General features: G+C 46.0%; 1 protein-coding gene across 1 annotated transcript; it reads right to left on the bottom strand.

Moving 5' to 3' along the window:
* Positions 1–620: 620 nt before the first annotated feature.
* On the bottom strand, positions 621–15,987 carry maneal (mannosidase endo-alpha like). Its single transcript, XM_007894957.2, has 4 exons — positions 15,500–15,987; positions 10,000–10,109; positions 4,840–4,916; positions 621–1,363 (listed from the first exon to the last, which is right to left on the bottom strand). The coding sequence occupies exons 1-4, from the start codon at positions 15,981–15,983 to the stop codon at positions 727–729; spliced, it is 1,308 nt and encodes a 435-aa protein (XP_007893148.1). The 5' UTR covers positions 15,984–15,987; the 3' UTR covers positions 621–726.
* Positions 15,988–20,483: the final 4,496 nt, after the last annotated feature.

The following is a 20,483-nucleotide window of genomic DNA, read 5'->3' as shown; positions in this document are numbered from 1 at the left end:
AAAATACCTACCACCCTACGGTCAATGATCATCAAATCCCACATGGTCATCGGATTCACAATGGCTGTGTTTGATGCACTCCTTTGCTTGGCTACTTGGCATGGAGATTGCTACACAGGCAGACAGACCGGCAGTTCAATCCAATGGGGGTTCTCCGGCATTGAGTAGGACACTGGAGCCGGTAATTCCCCCTCCCTAAATCAGACATTTTTATTGTTTTTTTAAAAAAACTCAGTTCCTTGCAAAGGGCACCTCCGACAGCTAGTGTTTTAGCAGCTGCTGAGAGAGGGAGTTGAATCTGGGTTACTGGGAAGGTCGGGGGGGGAAGCCTAGGATCATTGGTGTTCACCAACAGATGTACATGGACATAAATAGACCAAACCAGAGGGTTCCATCACCGCCATGAATCTTACTCCCCCAAACTGGATTAATGCCACAACAACACTTATAGAGTGCCCTACACACGGAGCAGTCCGACCGACAACTGTTGATTGTTTGTCACCTGCCTTGTTGGTCGCTCGCCTCTGAACACCATGACGGGAGAGTTAATCAAGGAAAGCCGTAACACCAAGTGGAACTTGGTGGTGGGGGGGGGGGTTCAGTCTGTAAACATCAACGGGTCAGGAAGGCTTGTGGTAACTACAGCTTTTCTCAAACATAAACTGAGCTCCCATCTGTACACGCTTTTGACACCGGGGTTTCCTTTCGACTCTACGAGGGCCCAGCTCACATCAGCCACTGCTCTTTCTCTTTACGGAACTGCTCGGCCCACTTGTGGCTCAGCGTCAAGTACAGGTCGGGCTTGTGAGGCAGGTAGTCCAGGTAGCTGTGCTGTGTGGCCTTTTTGGGCACGGCGCTCTCGATCTGCGTGCCCTCGTGCCACTCGTTGAACGAGGTGACGGAGATGATTTCCGGTCGCACCCCCAGAGCAGCCTGGAGGGCGGTCTCGAAGTACTTCCCGCTCACGCGATTCCTGGAGTTGTGGTTGTTCCAGGGACGGATCTGGGTGTCGATGTAGCCGGGGCCCACGCTCGGGATGAACATCAGGTTGCTGTCGTCGCAGAAGGCCTTGATGCTCTTCCAGTTCTGGTGGGATGAACCGTAGGAGAACCCGTTGGAGGCGAAGTAGGTATATATCCCGTCAAATCCCGACTCCAACACGTCCTGTTTGTGTTTCTCCTCCACGACCAGCCCGACAAACACCCCGTCATACGCCGTGTTGCGAACACTCAGGGAGCCCGAAGGAGTCAGCAAGTTGGCCCAGGACACTGGGGGTGTCAGGTAAGAATCATAGACGTAAAACATGGGGAGTAGCCGGCCAGTACTAGTCTTGTATTTATAAAAGGCTGGATGGGACCCGTACCTACAAGCAAGAGGAATGATAACTAATCACAACATTTGATAAAAAATACTACTGCTAATTAATAATCCTTACATATGGTATGATTAATAATAATCCCATCACAAACTGCAGATCATCCAAAACTCTGCAGCTCGTGTACTCTCGCGCACCAGGCTCTGTGACCCCATCACTCCCACCCTCGCCCGACTCCACCGGCTCCACATCCCCCAGAGGATCGAGTTCAAGATCCTCATCCTCACCTTTAAGGCCATCCATGGCCTTGACCCCTCCTACCTCTCTGAACTGCTGACTCTTTACCAACCTGCCCGTTCCCTCCGTTCAGCGGGCTCCAGCCTGCTCCATGTCTCCCGCCCTACCATCGGTGGCCGGGCTTTCAGCCTCTCTGCCCCAACACTCTGGAACTCCATCCTACGGTCCCTTCGCCTCGCTTCCTCCCTTGCCTCCTTCAATGCCGGTTTCAAGACCCTTCTCTTCGACCGTGCCTTTGGTCTCCCTCCCACCTCTCTGCCTTCCCTCACCCCTACCCCACCCCTCCCCCATGCTCGGGCCCCTACACCTGACTATTCAGTGCTTTGGGACGTCCTCCTGACGTGAAAGGCGCTCTATAAATGTAATTTGGTTGTTGTTGTTGCATTTGATATAGCGCCTTATTACAGCTTGGAGCATCTCAAAGTGCTTCGCAGGATACACTAAAGTATAGTGACTGTGTTTTTGTGGGTAGAAATGGGGCAGTTAATTCTGCACAGGAGTATCTCACAACCAGTCATGGATTGAATGACCACATTATTATTGTTTTTTTGATGGGATTATTAGCCCTGGAAAGCGATCTGCCAATCGACTAACAAGCGGGTACCTACTTACTGCTAACAGGAGTGTTTGTGTGTGGGGGGAGGGTGGGAAATTGGTCTTTCATGTCAGGAGGGCATCTCAAAGTGCTTCGGAGGATTTACTTTCAAGTGTAGTGACTGTGTTTTGTAGGTGGGATGCGGCAGCTGATTTGCATACCGTAACATCCCACAAACAGGCACACGAACAATTAAAAGTAGTAGGGGATTGTTGGCCACGACACCTGGAGACACCTTGAAACAACAACAAATTACATTTGTAAAGCTCCTTTCATGTCGGGAGGACGTCCCAAGCCACTGAACAGTCAGGGATCTGGACCTGAGCAGGGATTTGGGATCAAGAGGGGTGGAGGGTAGGGGGGGAAGTCGGGTGGCCAAATGTGCGGTCGAAGAAAAGGGTTGAGACATCCTGCGCTGCTTGTCATTGAGTCGGCACACATTTTTGTTTCAATTTTAACAATTTTTTGCAGTTTAAAATCCATTTTGTTTCAACGGTCAGGAGTTTGAAAAGGGTCCCATGTCAACAGAGGTGTTGAAGGATCTTTCACTGCCATGTGCAGTTAATATGCATTTGATGGCAAAGGCAACAGGTATAATGTGCTGAATGACTGAGCAGGAGTGTAGGCCATTACAGGATTATAAGCTTCCATGGTGAGGGCCGTTGGAGAGGGAATACACTGGCACAGTGCGTGTCTGAAAGAATGCTTTAGCAGTCTCGCCTATAAAGCCCACAAGATAAACATTCACTTTGTCGCTGTCTGTGGGATATTGCTTTGCACCTACAAAAGCACACAGTTACTATACTTCACAGTAATTCCTGTGAAGCGCTTTGAGATGTCCTCCTCACCTCTATATCAATTGTGAAGGATTACGATCAGATTTATTATTATTATGATGAAAAAGTATTTTGCTGGGAATCCGGGTTATAGCATAGAGAGTCTCGTGACCTTAGTTCCTTCCACCTGACATCTTAACAGAGCTGAGATCTTCCTTGCAAGCGAACGTACAGGGGATAGAAATGTCATCACAAATGGAGGTCATTTGGCCCATCATCCCTTGTCCTGTACCAGCTTCCACTCCAATCACACACACTATCACGAGGTTTTCCACACACCCCATAATATTTTTCTCCAAGCATTTGTCTAATTCCCTTTCAAATGACGCAAACGACTTCGGTTTCAATAGCCACTTGTGGTAACGTGTTTCACATCCTTAATAACCCTTCGAGCAACAATTGAAATTCAGTGGGGAATTGGCTCAATTATTTAAAACATTCAACCAGTCTCCATTGCTCGGTCAATTGATTTGCTAAATTACTGAATAATGAAATCTGGTCAGAATTGTGAAATGTTAAATTGCTAATTTATGCAATTTTCTGATCGTCGAGCCAAGATAGTTAAGATTTAACCCATTTTCAGTGCTTTGAATGCTAATCAATCTGCTCCGGCTTTGCAGAGACACCTCTAATTATAACGCTTAATAGTTTCCGAGATGCTCAGTCCTGTTCTTAGGTGCTAATGACACTGTTATATTATGCATTTGCCTCCTGAGGCAAAGCGATCTCTAGAGGATACTCATAATGTAATGGGTTTTCTGGTGCTGAATTTGGGAGAAACCTTCAATGGAGTTTGACATCCCATTGCCTTTGCCTGGGGCTGATCCGATTCCATGATAATAATAACCTTTATATTTGATATAGCGCCTTTCACGACAGGAGGTGTCTCAAAGCGTTTCAAAGCATTTACTGTAAACTGTAGTGACTGTGTATAGGCAAAACGCCTCAGCCAATTTGGCTGTTCCAACTGCCAAACCTATCTAATCTGGGCGATTGTCGGCCAGGACCTTGGGAGAAACTTCCTTCTCTTTTTGAGTAGCGCCATGGGATCCTTTAACATCCACCTGAACCGATAGACAGGACCTCGGTTAAAACGTCTCGACTGAGAAACGGCAACTCTGACAATGCATCGCTCCCCCAGTCAGCCTGGACTGAGCTCAAAATCTCGACGTGAGACTTGAATCCAAATTCTTTCGACTCAAGAGTAGAGAGTGCTACTGATTGAGACAGACATGACACTCTGTACTGCGAAATGTTCAGAGCCAGAACGTTGTGCGTGTGTGCGCGCACGCATGCACGCGTGAGACAAAAAGCTGTCAGACATTTGGATATGTGTGAGTGAGATGTCATTACAAATTGACACCATTTTCTTTGCTATCCAAGTAGCAGTAATGGAACTGGGGGATGGGGGGAGGGGAGCGGAATCAGGAGCAAATTCACCTGATATTCAACTGCCTTTCGCTGCCTCCACACACATGAAATCTCATTTTGCTGCGTGCCCCCCTCCGGAAGTGCGGAGGCAATTTACAAACGGTGCCGGACGGAGTGTGCTAACCCCTCGGGTTTGGAGCCACACGTTCATCCTAAACTAGGGTTAGGGTTTTGTAACCGTGATATCGTGAAACTTTTTTTAAAAAACTTATTTAGTTCTGACTCTCACAACCTCCGCCGACTGATGAGTATTTCTCACCCTCTCCCCCCCGTAGTTCCAGCCACTAAAAGCCCAAGTTGTCCCTGTCCCCGGCCCTATGTGTGCCCGTACATGGCAGAGCTCCGCGTTGGCTGGACGGACTCACCTGTCTGTGAGGTGCTTGACGTTCTCGTACACTGTGCGGTCGTTGCGGCCCTTGTAGGGCTCGATGTGAAATGCCATCTGGGAACAGGTGAAAGGGCACGAGGTTAGAGAGAAAGGAAACATGGGGCGCAACTTCATCATAGCTTCCTGCCTTCACACAGAGCGTCGCAAGACATCTGTCACACTTTGTTTGGGCTACAGTCCTTAGCTTTATTTCGCCCACAACATACACTTGACAGTATATTCCGTGAAGCGCTTTGAGACGTCTCGAAGATGTGATAAGGCTCTATATCGAGTGCAAGGATTATTATTATCATTCAGGAGGGAGCGAGATAAATATCTTAGGGGAAAGAGTAGGTAAGTGGGACTGAGAGGATTGCTCATAAAAGAGCCAAACATATACGATCGGCTGAATGGCCTTCTTCTGTTCTGTAAATTTACAATGTTCTATGGTTGTTTCCTCATAATACAACAACAACAAGATTCCATTTATAGAGCGCCTTTCACGTCGGGAGGACGTCCCAAGGCGCTGCATAATGCAAACATACAGTCACTGCTCTTTACAGTAAGATCTTGTGACGCACTTTGAGGCATCCTCCTGACGTGAAAGGAACTCTATCGGGATCGTTTAGAATCTATTCCGTTTCTGAAACGTTCCCCACGCGGGAGATGTGTCAAACGATCTTTTAGGTGGATGGCCTTTCATGTCTCACAGGGCTTCACAAGATATGCTGTAAAGTGTAGCGACTGTGCCATTTGTTGGTGAACATTGCAGCCAATTTGACACAGAGCAACGTCCCACAAAACAGCAATGTAGTGAATGACCAACTTTATTTGGGGGGATTGTTGGCCAGAACACCGAGAGGAACTCCCTCCTGTTTTTATGCTGTGTCACAGGGCCTCTAATGTCCACTAGAACAGGCACAGAAGGGAGCTTGGTTTAACATCTCATCTGAAGAACGGCACCTGGAACAACGAGCGGCACCCCCAGCACTGTGCAGGATTGTCAGCTTGGACTGTGCGATACCAGATCTAAACCCAAGGTCTCCGGAGGTTTAGGCAGCTACAGAGTGTCTCTTGGGCTGGTGTGAAGCCGCTCACTCTCTGTTCTCTAAGGAGGCGAAACCTTCCTGGTTCGTGATGTTGCCCACAACATATAGTCAATTCACTTCACAGTATATTATATCAAATGCAATGATTATTATTTATCAGTAACTCTAAAATAGACTCTTCTCTCCACAAGTCTCTATGTCGGTGAGAAGATTAATGGTCTCCATAAATCTCCCCCCACTACCAAATAATCTAGGGCAGCCACTGTATGATTTTCTGCTATAAAATGATATAGCTCCTTTCACTTGCAACATAAAGTATCCACTGTCAGACTTTAGTCCCTGTTGAACTCGAAAATGTCGAAAGCAAAACAAATCTCTAATTATGGCTCTTAATTAAGGAAATAATTAATATCGCCCAACACCTAGATACTTAATATGTAAATGACTTGCTTTCCACTCCCGTCCCTCGACAGCACTGAATCTTAATTTTTCTGTGACTGGTGTCAAGACCTATTGATTAAAATAATAAGTGCCAATGGTTAAGCACAGTTTAGCTAATGCCTATTGATCAGTCGGTATATAACCTTGTAATTCGTTAAGTGTTCAGAAATCCCTGCCCCCAGTGACTAGTCGGCCCCACCAAGTCCTAACAACAATCCATTACCAAACAATGTCACATTGAAACCCGTTCAGCTTCAAGGAGACTTCACTTACTTCCCCTACAAGGAATGGGGGATGTTTCAAAATGATACAGGGTATAAAAGTTCTTTCTCTTCTTCTGTAGGCAATTGATGCCTTTATTCGCCATTATCGTTTGTCAGTTTTATTTTTAAAAGTGGGTATTCTAGCGGTAGTTTTACTAACTGAGGCTCCAGCAAAGCCACTGTTAATATCTACCGTAACTCTTCATGATTTCTGGTGTCACAGAGGTATCTGCAGACTGTCCTGTTCCATGAGTCTCAAAGATGCAGCTTGGCAGCGATTCAACGCAGCCTGTGTTTGTACAACCCTATTGATTTTGTCTGATTTACAATGAATGGCACCTTAAAGTAACCAGCCTCTCATTTAAATGAACGGCACACTCAGACTGATTGATACCTTCGGATTTCTTCCATTCTAATGCACCTTGGAAAGTGACCAAAACAAACAAATCATTTCTCTGCGGGGTAAAGAAAGGGCAGGGAATTAAAGGATTGGTCTCCTTAATTGGCAGGGTTTTTTGGCGGTCTTTTTTCGTTAAACGAACAAATCTAATTCATTTGCGTGCGCAATGTTTTCCAAAGCTTGCTCTGACTCAGAGATGATAATAACTACGCATTTATATAATGTCTTTCATGTAAAATAATCCTTCTGAAACACCTTACAAAGCATAATTGATTGGAAATTAAAAATGTAGTTACAAGGAAATGTTACGCAGCTAATCTGCGCGAGTGACGTCCCACAAACAACATTGAAATGAGTGTCCAATTGATTTGACTTTGGGGAATTAATAATAATCCCTGCATTTGATGCAGCGCCTTTCACATCAGGAGGACACTTTAAAGTGCTTCACAGGATTCATTGTAAAATGGAGTGACTTTAAATTTTGTGATGGAATACAGCAGTTACTTTGGGCGCAGCAATGTCCCACAAACAACCATGAAGCGAATGACCAATTTTATTTGGGGAATTGTTGGCCAGGACGTCGGGAGAAACTCCTTACTCTCTCTTTCTTTGAAATAGTACTATTGGTATTCACCTGCCTCGTCCACCTGAACAGGCAGATGGGACCTCAGTTTAACGTCTCAACCAAATCACTCTACCTTCAACGATGCAGCACTTCCCCAGCTCTACATTGTCAGCCTAGACTATATGAATTCCAAGTCACGAGGTGGGACTGAACCCACACACTTCTGGACTCGGAGAGTGAGAGTGCTACCAACTGACTCGGAGAGTGAGAGTGCTACCAACTGAGCCAGGCTGACATGCAGAATAAGAGGCTAAAACAAAAACCGGGAGAGAAAGACTGCAGGTTCCTTTGAATAGCAATGACAGGGCAGCCCCTTTATATCCACTGGAATCACAAGGCAAATGGATCCTTAATACTGTAAAAACACGATCAAAAAGGTTGTGGGACATCATTTGCAGGACTTTACTGTACACCACCCGGCTGATGTGTCTGCCTTGAAAAAGCAGTTACCACACGTGACTATTATGCTGTGAAGCGCTTTGAGACGTTCCGATGTTCTTGGTTGTAAGGTAGTGCTAATCTGCTCTCTTCTTTCCTAACGCAGATTCCTTATACGTTTCCAAATAAAAGACATGACTGACGTGTGCTCACTGTGATGAGGGGGGAGGTGGGGAGAGCGTCTCTGCTCTCCCAGTAATTTGTGGGGGAGGCAGATTTTATAGGAGTGAAATCCAATTAAAAGCCACACTGGAACAGGCCGAGCGCAGATCCTGAAACCTTGCGGAGGTGGCAATAGAATAAAACCCACAAATACCAATCAATCACAAACTCGTTGCGTGAAGCCGTGTGTTCGAGCGATCCACTTGTGCGAAGCGCTTTCCTCCCAGATTCAGAAACCGACGCGATACAAAAAAAAAACCCGTCTATCCGAACATTTGTCTTAGATTCCCGAGTGGAACGAATTTGGAATGACAGAGAAGCGAGCGTGTTGAAATGTCGGCGCAGTGTAAGTGCGGGGTGGAACGCCTCATTAAATAGGAACAGTTATCCATCAGGCAAATCAAAGAAAGTTTGTTGGATTTATCCTCTAGTTGTCAGTCCAATAGACATGAACACTGGATAGGCACAGTGGGAGCAATAGACTCATAGTCTAATTAGGGGCATGGAAAATTAATTAAAAGGCTTAATCAGTCACACAGTAAAGCCCTTACCCTTGTGAACAGGAAAAATAAATTATACAGCTGCAGCTGCATACATTAGCCTTTAGAAATGGAATGGAAATCCTTTTGCAGTGTGTTTAATACAGCGCAGTTAGTGATATTTAATATCTGTTCTTGAGCTTCGGGCACTTCATGTGCTGGACTGAGAAGTAATCTCCATCGCACAGAAATCTCAGTGCTGGTATATTCACATTAGAAACCAATGTTGCCCTTATCTTTCCCATTGAAAAGGTTATGTCATATTCGCTGTGAACTGAGGTGCCCAATCTTAATATTCCCTCTCAAAGCACGATGTGTGATGGTTTAGACTTTTCTTGATAAATTTATCTGCATCCTTCCTCTTCCCCCACCGCCTCAAAAAAATCTTTTTTTTTGCTAAATTTTCTGCCGGCTATGGTCCGGGCGTAGAATGTTCTCTGTTCCCCCTGTTAGAGCCCAGCATTGCCAGGAGGAGCTATATCATGGGGTTAATTGCAGAGCACAAAAAGTTCTGGAAAAATCCCACTGTACCAACACAACGCTAGGCTCGTTGTTTTTAGCGATCAATATAACACACTGTGACCCGAGGAGTATTTCATTGTCTTATCTATATGTCTCCATGAAGCCCTCTGCCTAAACCCTGTTAATGAACTGTGTAAATGATCAAGCATCAAAAGGGAGAGGCATCAGATATTTTATAATACAGAAATAATAAGCCTTGCATTTGATATAGCGCCTTTCACATCAAGAAGACTTCTCAAAGTGCTTCACAGGATTTACTCTCATTCGTAGTGACTGTATTTTGTGGGCGAACATAGCGACCAATTTGTGCACAGTAATGTCCAATGAGCAGCCTGGAAGTGATTAACCAATTTTATTTGGAGGATTGTTGGCCAGGACACTGGGAGAAACTCCTTTCTCTTTCCGAGCAGTGCCCTGGGACCTTCAACATCCACCTGAAGAGGCAGATGGAACCTCGACTTAAGGTCTCGACTGAAGAACGGCGCGTCTGACAATGCGACGCTCCTCCAGCACTGAAACTGGCCTTTCAAAAGAATTTCAACATCACCACCAACAACTTGCATTTATATAGCGCCATTCACACGGGATGGTGTCCCGGAGCGCTTCACAGTGGCGGAGTCTGACTGTTATATACACACGTTGTATACATTTCATGCTACAAGCACACACTTTTATCGTTACTGCTTAGTGGAGTTTCAGCTACTCCAGCCAGGAATTACCTTCAATCGATATCTGTCTGCTGCATCCAGTAGAGTAGGTACCAGGTCTTCCCCCGGCTCCCCCTCCTCATCCTCCAGCCCGGAAGGATGCCAGGACAGGACCAGGACTCCTGCAGTGCGGTGCACAGGAAACAGAGACAGAGAGAACCATCACAAAACTGTTAACATACATTAGAACTGTAGAATTATATACGAGAACTCCAAATGTGTCGGAATGTATGAAACAAGTGAATATCTCTGACCCAATGATTTGAGGTTTGGCACCAATGTCGATGGGACCTCAATGCTATACGTGGTATATTGAAGATCTTGGTGTTAGAACAACACCACCTCGCATTTATGTAGCGCCTGTCACATAGGGTAGCGTCTCGGACTACTTAACAGTGGCTGAGCCGGGGAGAGAGGGGAGGTGATTGTAGGTATAGTAAAGGAGGAAAGACTTCAGTCGTGATCTGAAGATGGGGAAGGAAGGGACAAGGTGGAGGGATCGAGGTAGAGAGTTCCAGAGTCTCGGGGCATAGTGGCTGAAAGCATGGCCGTTGATGGTGGGGCGAAGGGGTGCAGGAGCCAGCTGAGGTGGGATGGGGGAGTGGGGCAGGTAGAGGAGTGAGACATGGAAAAGAAGAGAGTTTCTCTCGGTGTCCTGGCCAGAAAAATTGATTGACCATATGGTTTGTTATGGGATCTTACTGATGCAAATATGCGTTGCATTTTGTCTCCAAATGTTTGGGTACATTTGGGCTGTAATTAGCGAACCAGCAAAGCGACATTTTAATAATGCGTTACTATAGCAAACGGAAGGATTATTACATGATGTGAACAGCAGACAAGCCTTCTCAGAAGCTGTGCCTTTTGATTTAGACTTACATAATATAAGTGTTTCTTTTTTTATTAAACAGTCTCCACATCCGATCATAAAAATAATAATAATCTTTGCATTTGACATATAGCGCCTTGTCAAGTTGTTGGGACGTCTCAAAGCACTTCACAGGACATACTGTAAAGTGGAGTGAACGTGCATTTTGTGGAGGTTGCAAACACATACAATGCAATGCATGGCCAGCCTGTTTCCAACGCAACTGATTACGTGAGCGGGAGGATGATTTTCAGGGCAGGGTGTTGAATGTGGACGTGCGATCACAACAACGTTTAAGCCTCCGCATTAACATTAGCAACATGCCCTTCTCAGATCAGAGCGTTAACCCTTCTGGGAGTCTCACTGCAGCTTATGGCTGAAATAAGTTAATCATTGACGGGGAATGTGAGCATGGCCTCCAATTAATTCTCATTCCGATCTCCTCAGCCCAGCCGCCAAGGATCCACTCCACACATCCTCCAACCGACTCGCCGGTTTTACAACGTGCTTGTGCACACTTATCAGGAGTCTGTAGCAAAGGAGAATACACCCAGAGCATAGTGAGGAAGGAAAACTAATTAAAACCTACAATGCTAGGATCGTTTAGGAATCTTTTATGTGTCCTAGGCTTCTGAAATAGTTGAGGAATAATGAGGTGTTAAGCTGCTTACTTCAAAATGAACAATTAACAGATAAGTATTTGCAAAACTGCAAATGAGGCGATTAATCCTTTCCCTTGGAGAAAGTGAACGGAAATGATTCATGACTCCATGTTAGTGCAGACCTCATTCGAGAGCAGAATTGCAGTGCAATAAGCCACTTCCCATTCACCCCAATGTAAGAAAAGCCAAGAATTCCTTCCTGTGTTTTTTGCCCAATGCCCGTCAGCCTGACTCTGTTTGTAGCGTTCTCACCTCGAAGACAAAACATTGAGGGTTCAATCTGCAATGTCCGGATTTGAACTCATAAACTGACACTCCAATACAGTGCCAGGGGATGCTGCGCTATTGAAGGTGCTGTGCTTTGGAAAAGACGTTAAACCGATGTCCCTTCTGCCTGTGGATGTTACAAATGATTATTTGAACACAGGAAGAGTTTCTGCTGATGTCCTGGCCAAAAACTGTCCACAAATATTGAAATAATAGCTTCTGGTCATTCACCTTACGGCCGTTTGTGGAATTTTGCTGCGCACAAAAGTGACCGACACATTCACTTAGAAATACAATCACTACACTTCACAGTAAATACTGAGATGTCTTAAAGATGTCCTAAGGTGTTATATCTTATTCTTATTAATTTTCTGTTCAGAGTTTTTTTTTTGTCAGAATTAACCTCAGTATATCTTGTGAAACGCTTTTGAGATATCTCGACGTTGTGATAAAGCGTTATATCAAATGTAAGGATTATTATTATTATCACCAAGACTTTTATGGTTCGATTGTGAAATTTTCCATTTGTGTTGTTTTCATCCTTTTTTAATAATAACCTGCCCCAGATGTAATATTGTCAAAGCTGCTGTATTGAAATGACAGTTCCTGACCCTCGCTCAAACAGTCCAGACTGGTAATACAAAATATAAATCGGTTTTATATATAAAATAGGATCCTGAAAGGTGCAGATGCTCTGTATTTCTTGGTCAGTCAGTCAGTCACACACACACACACACATACAGTGAAACTCATCACCGTGCTTAAGAGTTTCCAAATGAGCGTTCTGTTTCCTGTATGAAAATATCTATATAATGATCCTCGCACTTGATACAGCGCCTTATCACATCTTTGAGACGTCTGAAAGCGCTTCACAGAATGTACTGTAAAGTGAACTGACTATATTTTGTGGGCGAGATGTGATGTCTTTAATTTATTTAACTGCTGGATAATATCACTCAAGGTGCCCACATTCAATACACACGGTCTCCATTAAACAAAATTGAGAAGACCGTCTCGGTGATGGGATGCACTGTTTTGCTCTTTCCCCTTTCCATTTAGCACGGCGCTATTTAACAGTAACATGTTCACCATCCACTTCTACGACCTTGGTTCAAATTCAGCCCGGTCTCTGATGGGATTCATTTTCCACTTAGTTGATCATATAGATTCTAAATTCATACAGTTTGAAACCGCCTGAAGCTATCCCCAATAAACGCAGGTCACCCGTACACAACCTCTAACAATTCAGCACTAATTCAGGGTTTGACAACTACAAGCCAGATTTCTGTAAGTTCTTTGAATAAACTCTAGAAAACCGGCTTCAAAATTAAGACTGAATGTAACACTTTGACAAATAATGGCTGCTCCGAAACTTTGCATGACTCGAGTATATCTAAACACGGAATTACTCACCACTGTGTCAAGAAACCTTTCACGACAACGTGTTAGTGCACGAGCACACATACCACACACACAACACACACATACCACACACACAACACACACATACCACATACACAACACACATACCACACACAACACACACATACCACACACACATACCACACAAACACCACCACACACAATGCTTCTGAGTCACAATTCAAGGTTGTTGGATTACGCTTTGAAACAAGGTGTGGAAATCACACAGTCTAGGCATATAAAAAATAATCCTTGCATTTGATAGTGTTTTTTTACGATGCCATGCAATGCTTGTGAACGCTACATTGTCGGAGATGCCGTCCTTTGGACAAGACGTTAAACTGAGGTCCCGTCTGCCTGTTCAGGATCCCCATGGCGCTATTTTGAAAAACGAAGGCGGTTTCTTCTGGTGTGCAAATTGGCTGCTGTATCTGCCAACAAAATACAGTTCACAAGATAACTTCTGAAGCGCTTTGAGATGTCCTCCTGATGTAAAAAGAACTATATCATAATGCAAGGAATATCTTTTATATGTCACCATTATGATGCTCCCTCCACAGATTGATATCTTCACTGTTTCCATCCTCTCTCCCTTTTTTGCTGCATATATCACAGAGCACAGAGTAATCATAATTCATCACCCTGGACAGAGGCTCCACTCTGCTCCGACTATAACTAAAATATACTGTGAGATTCAGTCGTGTGATTAAAACTATACATCATGGTTAAGATGAACTCCATTGATCTGGAGAATAGAGTGGAATGGCAGTGTGTGTTCCTTTGTGACAAGGATGTTTAAAAGAGAGATAGACAGATAATAATCAAACTAATCCTTGATTTGATACAGCACTTCCACATCAGAAGGACACCTCAAAGGATGTCACAGGATATACTTTCAACTGGCTGTGTGTTTTGCAGGTGAACGCAGCAGCCAATTTGAGCACACTAATGGCCCACAGACAGCCATGAAGGGAATGTCCAATTCCATCTGGGGCTCGTTGTCCAGGGCACCAGGGAGAAACTCCCTTCTCTTTTTGGAGAGTGCTCTGGGATCTTTAACATCCGATCAAACAAGCATACCTCAGTCCCTCAGTTTAACATCCTATTCAAAGGACCGCACCTCCGACAATAAATACAGTGCACCTCAGCACTGCTCTGGAGTTTCAACCTGGAACTCGTGAGTTAAACGTTCTGACGTCGGGTTTGAGGAGCAGATGTATTGAGGGGTGTAGTGAAAGGGAGGCCTTTGGGATTAAAAGGATCTGTCAAGATCTAATGGACAGGATTGACCTGCCCCTTCCTGTGTCAGTGTTCCTACGTTAGTCTAAGACTGGAAGTGATTGTTACTGATCTGCAGATAGGAAGAAGCGTGTTGCATTGTGAGATCTGGGAACGATTGCCATGGCAATGCTGAGGGGCGGGAATGCTACCCTCCTGATCAAACGGAAGCATTTCGTTTGGGGGAATGCCGGTAACGGGCGCTGTCTTAACCAGTCAAAATTAAAACCCGCGCCAGTCTGTAACCTCGTGTGATAGACTCGTCAATTGATTATTTTCGGCAGCAAGTCATTCAGTCAAGGGACATGAAATGATCAACATCGCACAGCTCTCCTGCGAGCCTGAGTCCAGCTTCTCCCCTCACCCACATTGTTACCGACGCAGCTTAATCAGGCCGAGAGCTGCTACTCTCTTGCCCCTTGGTTCGCCGACCAGGAAGTCAGACAAAGTCTAAAAATACATTTTTCTTTTATGTGGTTCAATCTAGAGATTTTCTGAAGGGCTGGTCGGGACAGCAACGCGTGTGTGTGGGAGGGTGGGAATGTGCGCGAGCCCGAGCGTGCGAGCGTGAGGGTGTGAAGCGCTCCCCGAGATGCTACCCCGCGCAATTAAAATGCAAGTTGCTGTCGTCGATATCGTGTGCTAAAAGATCAAACATCAACTGACTCGGATGTTCTAAGAAACAAGTAGAAGGTGGCGACAAGGCAGATCTGAAAGAGAATTTAGGAGGAACTAGTTCACACAGAGGGCAGTGAGATTGTGGAACTGGTGCCTAAAGCAGTGGTTGAATCAGATAGTGTAAATGCATTCAAGGGGAAGCCAGACCTTCACATGAGGGAATAGTAGGGTGCGGGGAGGGAGTCAAGGATTGGGGTTGGAGTAAGACTCGTGTGGGCTGGTTGAGCCGAATGGACTGTTTCCACGCTCGCCATCCTTTGCAAATCTGTGCAAAACCAGCCTATCGCTGCTCAATTAATCGCCGTGTATCTTGCTAAGTATAATAACAAACGCTTACCCACTGCCGCCGTGCGGAGCTGCTGCATGTGCTGCTCTATAACGTGGGGGTCCCTGGAGCTGTAGGGGCCGAGCTCTGGGTAGAAGCTGGAGCCGATGTCCTCCGGGGGGCTGTGCCGGCCTTCGGAGTAACTGGCGGCCACTTTGGGGTCCCAGTGACGCACCAGGAGGTGGTTCCAGTGCAGGTAGCGGCCGTCAAAGGTGGGGTTGCCGTACCAGGCGTAGTAGAAGATGTGCAGGTCGTAATTGGGGGTCGGGTAGCCCTCCAGATGTGCGCGGGGGACTTTGGTGAGGGTGGGAGGCAGCATCAGGATGGGGCTGTTGGAGACGGGTCGGCGTGTGTCCACCCGCTCCAGCCCGGGGGCGAGGGGGGATTCCTCAAAGCCATCGGCCGGAGTTAGGGTCTTCAACCCCATCATGGTCCCGAAGACGAAGAGGGTGAAGACCAACAAGGCGACAAAGGTCCTTCTGCGAAACCTGGCCATTGCTTAATCCTTGGAAGAATAAAAGACGGTGAAAATCATATCGCGTTCTCTATCTCTTCTCACTCCTTACCCCCTCCCCACACCCCCGCAACACCCCACTCCCATCGTGCAAAAAAGAGATACAACTGGGGGCTGTTTGCTCTGAAATCTCTCCAGAGATCGTCTCCGTCGGAGGGGGGGGGGGGGGGGGATCCCAGTTTTGTGCCGGTCAACATCCCTGAGGTCAGTCCCAGACTTCGCTCATTTTCAATCCAAATTATTTTTTTTCCTTTCTTTGTTACACGAGTTTTCCTTCCTTGTTCCTCCGTAAACAATCTCCCCGCCCCCCCCCCCCCCCTTCCCCTCCACACACACACACATATGTATTGACATATATATACACACACACACACATATGTATTCACACATATACACATACACGCAAGCCCCATAAACACACACACACATATACATACACACACGCAAACCCCATAGACACAAACAGTGAACCCCCAAATACCACAGACACACACACTGACACTCTCTCATCCCCAACCCTCCCCAGACAACAAAATAATAGCTGATCAAACATCGCCAATCAGATGGAAAAGGGGGACCAACAGTCATAGCAGCAAAACACAGACAGACACACACACACACACACAGTCAGACAGACACACAGACAGACAGACAGACAGACAGACACACACACAGACAGACAGACAGATACACACACACACAGTCAGACAGACACACAGACAGACAGACACACACACACAGTCAGACAGACACACAGACAGACACACACACACAGACAGACACACACACAGACAGACAGATACACACACACACACAGTCAGACAGACACACAGACAGACACACACACACAGACAGACACACACACACACAGACAGACACACACACACAGACAGACACACACACAGACAGACACACACACAGACAGGTAGACATAGACACATACACAGCCAGAGACACAGACACACACAGAAACACACAGACAGACGGATACACAGACAGTCACAGACACAGCCCCTGGTCTGGGTTCTCTCCCCCTTTACCCGTTGCTGATGCTCTCCTCCTCTCTCTTTTCTCCTCTTCTCTCTCCTCTCCTCTCCTCCTCTCCTCTCCTCCTCTCTCCTCCTCTCTCTCTCCTCCTCTCCCAAAGCCTTGTCAATTGAGCCCCAGTCCCAGTCTCAGCCGCTCTCTGGTCCCCACTGATACCAACAGCCGCTTTGTCTTCTCCTCAGTGTCACATTGTCAGCGCCAGAGAGTGGGGGAGTGGGGGGGGGAGTGTGTGTGTGTGGGGGGGGGGGGGGGGGGGGGGGGGGTGGAGAAGAGATGGGGAGGAGAGAGACAGAGCGAGACAGAGAGAGGATGGAGAGAGAAAAGAGTCCGGAGTGGGAGGAGAGGAAGAGAGAGAGAGAGAGAGAGAGAGAGAGATAAGGGGAGATAAAGAAGGGGGAAGAGAGAGATGGAGATGGGGGGGAAAGAGAGAGAGGGAGAGAAGAGGGCAGAGAGAGAGGGGGGAAGAACATCTTTGTGTTGCCAGTGCAGAGTACTTAAATATATACTAAAACCACAATACTAATTATTATTATCGCTATTCTGCCATTTAATACAACGTCTTATCACGTCAAACCGTCACGAGGCGCTTCTTCTTTTCTGTGAAGGGCGACTGTGTGTTCTGTTGGTGAACGGGACGGACAATTTGTACTCAGGGATGTCCCACAAACAGACGTGAAGCGAGTTAACGGATTTTATTCGGGGGGGGGGCGTCGTTGGCCGGGACACCGGGTGAAAAATCCTTTATCTTTTCGAGGTTGTGCCACGGGATCGTTAACGTCCCAAGTAACATTTCGCCCACAAAACATACAGTCGGTTCGCTTTACCGTATATCCTGTGAAGCGCTTTGAGACGTCTCGAAGACGTGATAAGGCGCTGTAGCAAATGCCAGGATTATTATATTATTATCGTTATCCACCCGAACCGTCAGGTGGGACCTGGGTTTAACGTCTCACCCATAAGGAGAGAAGGATTAGATTAAGCACTGAAGATGGTGGAGAGCTTTTTGAGACAGTTGGAAGGAATAGAGACTTCCCAATAATTTCCAACTTGCTCTGATTTCTTTTGGGGGGGATGATTACATCGTAGGGGACGGTGACTGGGAGCAATCAGTGAGCAGCAAAGTGTCAAGTCACAACCTCCTGATTTGATTTGCTCAGCTCGGTGTCTGACACACCCAGAAACCCATGGTCTTGCTGAAGAGACTCCAAGCCAAACAACCTGTGAGTCCCACACATGTACAGCAAAATCCCTTTGTTTTGGAATAGAGTGGTCCCTATCTCACCATAGGGACACACCCTGCTCACCTATCTAATCATGGAATGAATTTGGCGCTGGTTGGTAAGTAACACATGTGCCTGATACTACCTTGAGACATACTGATAGGGAAGTTTCCCCCCCCCCACCCAAGAAGCCAGTTTTCCCCCAGAAAGTTCCCTCAAACAACCAATTCACCAAGTTACCTGGAGGACTGTTGGCCAGGACGTCAGGAGAAACTCCCTTCTCCTTTCGAATCGTGGGATCTTTGACTTCCCACCTGGTTTAACGTTTCATCCAAAGGACAGGTGGAGCAATGTCTCACAAACAGCTATGAAGTGAGTGAGCAATTTTATTTGAGGGATTGTTGGCCAGGACACCAAGCAAGGATTTTGTGTGTGGAGTGTGTACACTGGAATGGTTTGGTCCTATTGTCCCTAAGGACGTACTCCCAAAGTCCTGGAGGACATGTTAACAACTGTGGAACCACATCCAGTGGAGATGGTAAGTCTGGAATTTCTCTTGTTGCAGTGAGGGTGGGTGCGGTGGAATAACACCTTGTTGTGTCGCAGTATCAGACGAACGAAGAATGTTTTCTGAACTCCTTTCATTAAGGTTAGTGCTGCTTAACACACGCCGCTAGATCATTGAGATTATTGAGGCCGGCTGGGTTCAATGACAGTCAACTTGCTGAGTCAGCCGGCTTCATCTCATCCCAGCCAGCTCATCCACGTAGTCAGCATTCATCACTGAAGGGGAAAAATACCGAAACCATCCACACGAGTGACGGGATGTTGGCGTTGACGGACAATCTTTGTAACTGATTTCTCTGCCGGCCAACCACTCAATTGCTCGCATTTGCTCACACGCAAATAATCACTACATTTGCCTCTAATCAGCTGTAAAGCAAACTTGAGACGTTTCAATGTGGTAAAGCACTATAAAAATGCAGGTTCTTCCTTTGGTTCACCAATTGTTTCCTCTGCCATTGCTGTACTGGAGAATAGTTCCATGGCCACCAGTCATCTTCTGGTCCCATGGTTACTATTCATACTTCTTGTTTCTGAGACAGGAGGTTGTGACTTCAATCCCCACGTCATGGCTTGAAATCCATATAGTCTAGGTTATAACTCCAATGTAATGCTGGGGTTGTGCTGCATAGTCAGAGGTACCGTCCTTGGGATGAGACATTGAACCGAGGTCCTGTCTGCCTGTTCAGGTGGAGGTCAAAGATCCCCATATCACATTTCAAAAAGAGAAGAGGATTTCTCCCGGTGTCCTGGCTGGCAATTGCCCTAATAAAATTGATCAGTCGCTCTATGGCTGTTTATGGGACACTGCTGTGGACTTTTGTGGGAAATTACTGTTTCAAATGATAACAATTAGGATGAAACCAAGGCTGGCAGGTTCCTGCTCTCTGAATAGATGGGCCTTTGATTTCGCTAGAGAACAGACGTTTAAGAGGAGACATAATGTTTAAAATTATGAAAGGTTCAATAAGGTTAGTATAAGTAGGTTTTTTCCACTGGTTGAGGAGTCTGTAAACGTAGGGGACACAAGTATAAGATAGCAACTAGGGGATCAAAGCATTTCACAGTAACCAACTCGTAATTTTTATATGGAACATATCAAAACATTTTACAAGCGTGTATTTGGAATTCACAGGTAATTGTTGTCAAGCGTAGTGACTGTGTGTTTTGTAGGTACACAGCAAACAAATGAGTGACTAGTTCGGTTAGAGCACTCGCCTCATAAGGACCTGGGTTCGATTCCCAGGCAGAGTGAAATGTTAGGCAAGTTTCCGCACGCCTCTGTTTGCCGAGCAATAAGTAGGAACCTGGTTGTTAGTCGATTGGCAGATCACTTTCCTAAGGGTAAAAATCCCTTTTTTTAAAAAAATGTGGTCACTCAATCCATGACTGTTTGTGGGACGCTGCTGTGCACAATTGGCTGCTGTGTTTCACTCGCAAAATATACAGTCAATTCACTTTACAGTATATTCTGTGAGGCGCTTTGAGACATCTCAAAGACGTGATAAGGCCCTATATCAAATGCAAGGATTATTATTATTATTATTGTTGTTGGCCGAGACATTAGGAGAACCTGCTTTGCTGGAGCTGGGATTTACACTGCACCACATTGTACTGGCAACTGCCATGTGCTTTGGGGCAGTGCAAGTTC

This window comes from Callorhinchus milii, unplaced genomic scaffold (genome assembly GCF_018977255.1).
Source record: "Callorhinchus milii isolate IMCB2004 unplaced genomic scaffold, IMCB_Cmil_1.0 Scaffold10, whole genome shotgun sequence".
Taxonomy (NCBI): domain Eukaryota; kingdom Metazoa; phylum Chordata; class Chondrichthyes; order Chimaeriformes; family Callorhinchidae; genus Callorhinchus; species Callorhinchus milii.
Note: the sequence above shows the minus strand (reverse complement) of the source record. Positions and strands in the feature narration are given on the sequence as shown.

Coding starts and splice junctions, on each gene's coding strand:
- maneal (XM_007894957.2), bottom strand. CDS start 15,983: ATGGCCAGGTTTCGCAGAAGGACCTTTGTCGCCTTGTTGGTCTTCACC. Junction 4,917..9,999: donor CAGACAGATATCGATTGAAG/GTAATTCCTGGC, acceptor ACCTGTTCCCAG/ATGGCATTTCACATCGAGCC. Junction 1,364..4,839: donor GTCAAGCACCTCACAGACAG/GTGAGTCCGTCC, acceptor TCTTGCTTGTAG/GTACGGGTCCCATCCAGCCT.